The sequence below is a fragment of the Hipposideros armiger genome, unplaced genomic scaffold (genome assembly GCF_001890085.2).
Source record: "Hipposideros armiger isolate ML-2016 unplaced genomic scaffold, ASM189008v1 scaffold_141, whole genome shotgun sequence".
NCBI lineage: Eukaryota > Metazoa > Chordata > Mammalia > Chiroptera > Hipposideridae > Hipposideros > Hipposideros armiger.
In genome coordinates this window covers 1,823,304-1,825,666 of record NW_017731491.1, presented here as the reverse complement: position 1 = coordinate 1,825,666, position 2,363 = coordinate 1,823,304, and the positions used below count along the sequence as shown (strand labels likewise).

The 2,363-nt window shown below is 51.5% G+C and overlaps 1 protein-coding gene across 1 annotated transcript in view; it reads right to left on the bottom strand.

Moving 5' to 3' along the window:
- RPH3AL (rabphilin 3A like (without C2 domains)) overlaps nt 1–2,363 on the bottom strand; it is a 159,843-nt gene that overhangs the window by 25,792 nt on the left and 131,688 nt on the right. Inside the window, exon 5 of the mRNA XM_019650400.1 lies at nt 301–475. Within this exon, the coding sequence (XP_019505945.1) occupies nt 301–475 (175 nt within the window). The remainder of the gene's footprint in view (nt 1–300; nt 476–2,363) is intronic.

Here is a 2,363-nt window from a genome sequence, read left to right as displayed (position 1 = left end):
AAAACCTCAATTGACATCACATTTCTGCAAAGATCCACAATGCTGTTCATGGCATCTCTGCCCCCAAATTAGTGCTTGTTTGTGAAACAGCCTCCTCAGTGCAGCCACAAGCAATCACTGCATAGAGGTCCAGCTGCCCACACGGGTGTGGGTGGGGGCTGAGGGCACAGAGAGGGATGAACCAGTGTGAGCCACGTGGAGAAAGTGGCGGGTATCGCCCTGGTACCCACGGCACCGCCTGGCTGGCTGACGGCCTGAACGTCAATTGCTATTCCGGGAAAGGGGGCAAAGTGGACTTACCTCTCCCTCGGGCCCACGTGTAGACTCGACCGGTCTCAGTGCTCCTGGGCTCTTGCTCTGCAGGCTCCACAGGCAAAGGTCGTAAGTGGGGGTCATCAGCCCGGCCTGGCGTCTTCAGGGGCAGGATATACTTGGGGAGCCCTTTGTAGAACCAGGCCCCTGATCTTTTCCAGACCTGGGTGGGAGAGACACCTGCTTAGACGACAGGATGCAGAGCAGCCCTCCCTGTATGGAGCTCCCATGGAGGCCCACCCTCCCCTCCTGGTGCAAAGTTGCAAAGTGCTCAAAAGATGCCACCTGCATTCCTCCAGCCCGACTCTTGCCCTGGAGACTCGGGCAGAGTGACAAGAGGCTGGAAGAAGAGGTGGGATGGGCCACGCAGGGTACTGGAAGCTGTGTGGAGAGCTCCTGGGGATGAGATAACCTGCAGCAGGCACAGAAAGGGCCTGACTCTCAGAGAGCCACCGAGTAGAATCCAGAGTCCAGCTGAGATAAAGCCCCTGAACTGGATGTCTACATCCAACAACTCCCAGCACTTCCTAATCTCTTTTGTGATGAAAGAAATACATTCGGGGTGTTTAATAAGAGGAGTGGGAGTGTGTGGAGGAATGATGTGACCTTTTCAAAAAAGAGGAAGCCTTGGCAGTTCAGAGCGGACGTGCCGGGTTTAAATCCTGGATCTGTCACCCAGCAGCTGTGAGTTTGGTCACATCTCGATCCTCAACTTCATTACTAGTAGGTGGATGTAAGAACAGCGCCCGTCTCACAGGGTGGCCATGAGGATCAGACTTACGAATGAACGTAAGGCCCACGGCCCAGTGCTGGGCACAGAGCAGCTACTTGACAGAGGGGATGCTCATGATGGTCACTGTCCCCCTCCTCTCATCTGACAAACGTGGGCAGCTTTACAGTGAGTGAGCCAAGTCCCCTCTCAAAAGGGAGAGGTTAAGATCAGAAGACCAGAGCCTGCCCTGATTCTCTCCAGGGCAGTATTTCGTTCTGTCCCCCGCCCCCCACTTCCTCTGCACCATATTAGTTCTGTGGGATATTAACAGGGGCTATGCTAAAAAGAAAAAACAAAAAAAAGGAAAGAAAAAATAAAAGTAACGGTTCCTGATTATGTACACTGGGAAGTGCTAAGTTAAACTAAGCTCTGAGACTGCAGGACTTCTCAGAGCCTTTACTATGCCAACGTGCACAGGGTTTTCCAACAGGCCGAAAGAATACACAGTGCTTCCCTCTTGGAACCTACCTGGTAAGTTTTCCTAGAGGAACTCAACTCTGGTCATGGGTCTGCATAGACTCAGCGCTTAGCTGTACAGCACCGACTGTTCACTTTTGAGTGATGTGCATTTATTTCTCCAAGTAGACAACAGTTGTCTCTTTATGCTACAGAGTGCCAGGCGCAGGACCACAGAGTGCAAACCCTGTCCCTGGAATGAATCATTCATCCGTCCCTCCCAGCTACCCTGTGTGGAAGGGCCTGCTTTTGTGTGGCTCCTGAAAAACGCAGAACCCCTCTAGTGGGAAGAATGCTATGTGGAATCCCCTTTGAAAATACCTTTCTGATCCTTTCATAGCCCTCCTACAATAAATAATTATTTATTTGAATTGGTAACACACGCACATGATCTAAAATTCACAATGCGCACAATTAAAAAGTCCCCTCCCCATTCCCAGAGGCATCTGGTGATAACAGTTCTTTCAGGAAGCTCTATTTTCATCCCTGCTTTTTAGATGGGAAAACTGAGGCTCCGTCCAACAAGTTAAGCAGCTTGCCCAAGGCCAGCCCACCACTCTATTAGCCTCTACGCCACATTGGAGGCCGTAGTCTCCTCCCAACACTTTACAGATACAAAGTAGATGCTCGCTAAATTGTGGTTGGGTGGTGAGTAAATCTTCAGTGGGTCATCATCATGGACACTAAGTGTCCTACAGGATGGACACCTAGAGGGGAGGTAAGCACCGTACAGGGAGAGGAAACTTATACAAGCAGCAGCTGCCCAGGCCACCCTGTCCCTGCAGAGCTGCTGCGTCGCTCCTGAGATCCCCAAGCCCAAGAC